Source organism: Antrostomus carolinensis, unplaced genomic scaffold, assembly GCF_000700745.2.
Source record: "Antrostomus carolinensis isolate BGI_N321 unplaced genomic scaffold, ASM70074v2 scaffold31418, whole genome shotgun sequence".
NCBI lineage: Eukaryota > Metazoa > Chordata > Aves > Caprimulgiformes > Caprimulgidae > Antrostomus > Antrostomus carolinensis.
Window position 1 is genome coordinate 321 of NW_010332838.1, and position 1,496 is coordinate 1,816.

Consider the following 1,496-nt stretch of genomic DNA (forward strand, 5'->3'; position numbering starts at 1 on the left):
TCACGGGAAGGGACAGCAGGAGGGTCTCACCAGGACCCTCACCCTCCAGCCCCTCCTGCTCCCACACTCAAAGGCTGTAGGAAGCCACACAAGGCTCACACACGCTTCCCACCCAAAGCAACCACTCAGGGGCTCCACAGCCTCCCCAGACGGTTCCTCCCACGCAGGGCTGAAGAGGAGCTGAACGTGCCCAAACAATGGGCAGCCACCACCAGGTTTTGCCGTCTCTCTTCATCCAGCCAGAGCCACCAGCTCCCCGGTTTCTGTGGACTCGTGAACACCCCAATGCGACTTCCTCCTCCTCACCCACCCACCACCCAGGAAGTTTATAAAATAGGGTTTGTTTCTGGGTTGTTTTTTTGCTTTTTCTACAAAGTCAGCAGTGGGATTTCCTTTGCAACAGCAGAACAGTCTCCCTGCGAGGTAGAGAGTTAATTTCAGGGCTGACAGATCCTAAGTTCAAACCAGTGTGTCCTAGTTGAGGTAAAATTCAGTAGTTTATAAGAAGTTTTGCAATGTCAGAGGGCCATCAAGATTCCTCATTGCCGGAGTCATCCTCATCACCGTAACAGCTGTCTGCTTCCTCCTCCATCTCGTCATCCTCATAATAGTCATCATAGAAGAGGTCTGAGCCCTCATCTGGGGCTGGAGTCTTGGTCTTCACGCAGTACTCTGCCAGCGTGGTGGGGACTTTCACGCCATCCCGCTCAGCGTCCACCTTCGTGCCCAAGACTTGCTTCCTGGAGGGCAAGAAGTGGGGGTGAGGACAGAGCTTTGCACAGCACCCCACATCATCGTGTGCTGTTCACCCCAAGGGGACACGTGGTGACACAGCCCTGCCCTTCCCCTCCCACTATCGCTCACCCACAAGAGACTGGTGAGAGGGCAGGGGAGGGGGAGCACCCTGGAGAACTCCTGCAGCTCAGGAGCTTCACGTGCCAGTGCCATGGGACAGCCCTGACAGCAAGGCTGAGCTGGCACCATGCTACGAACACAGACCCTCAGCTCTGGAGACGAAAGGGGCCAGGGCTCAGGCTGAGAGCAAAGCTGGGCACATCACTCAGCCAAGCTTCTCCCAAAAGCCACACTCGGAGCCAGAGTCCTTCTCTCCTACCACCCTGCAGATGGGATCCAACAGGGCAAGATACGTCCTCAAGATCCTGCCACCCTCTGTGTCCTACGAGGTCACAGCTTAGCAAGTCTTCTGGACAGCACTGCTGGGCCTGGGCTCAGCTCAGCACACACCTGATGATGTCCGTGTACTCCCGATCCTTCCCTTTGCTCTCCTTCCACTTGCGGTACATCACCGAGGCGTCCACGTTGGCTGGAGAAAATGTGTTGGGTTCATTCAGCAGTGAGATGACGCTCAGGAGAATGGTCCTGGCAATCAATAAACATGAGCAGGTAAGAGCTGAGGCGGGTCAGCAGCTGCCCACGTCCCAGCAGTGCCAGCAGCCTCAGTGTCACAGCGCTGCTGCATCCTGTGGGGTGGGAGG

At 56.4% G+C, this 1,496-nt stretch overlaps 1 protein-coding gene across 1 annotated transcript in view; it reads right to left on the reverse strand.

Moving 5' to 3' along the window:
- Positions 1 to 363: 363 nt before the first annotated feature.
- Positions 364 to 1,496, reverse strand: part of LOC104529366 (ubiquitin-conjugating enzyme E2 R1) — a gene marked incomplete at its 5' end in the record, with an annotated part of 2,095 nt that continues 962 nt past the window's right edge. Inside the window, 2 exons of the mRNA XM_010173656.2 lie at positions 364 to 740; positions 1,246 to 1,380. Coding sequence (XP_010171958.2) covers positions 530 to 740; positions 1,246 to 1,380 — 346 coding nt within the window. The remainder of the gene's footprint in view (positions 741 to 1,245; positions 1,381 to 1,496) is intronic.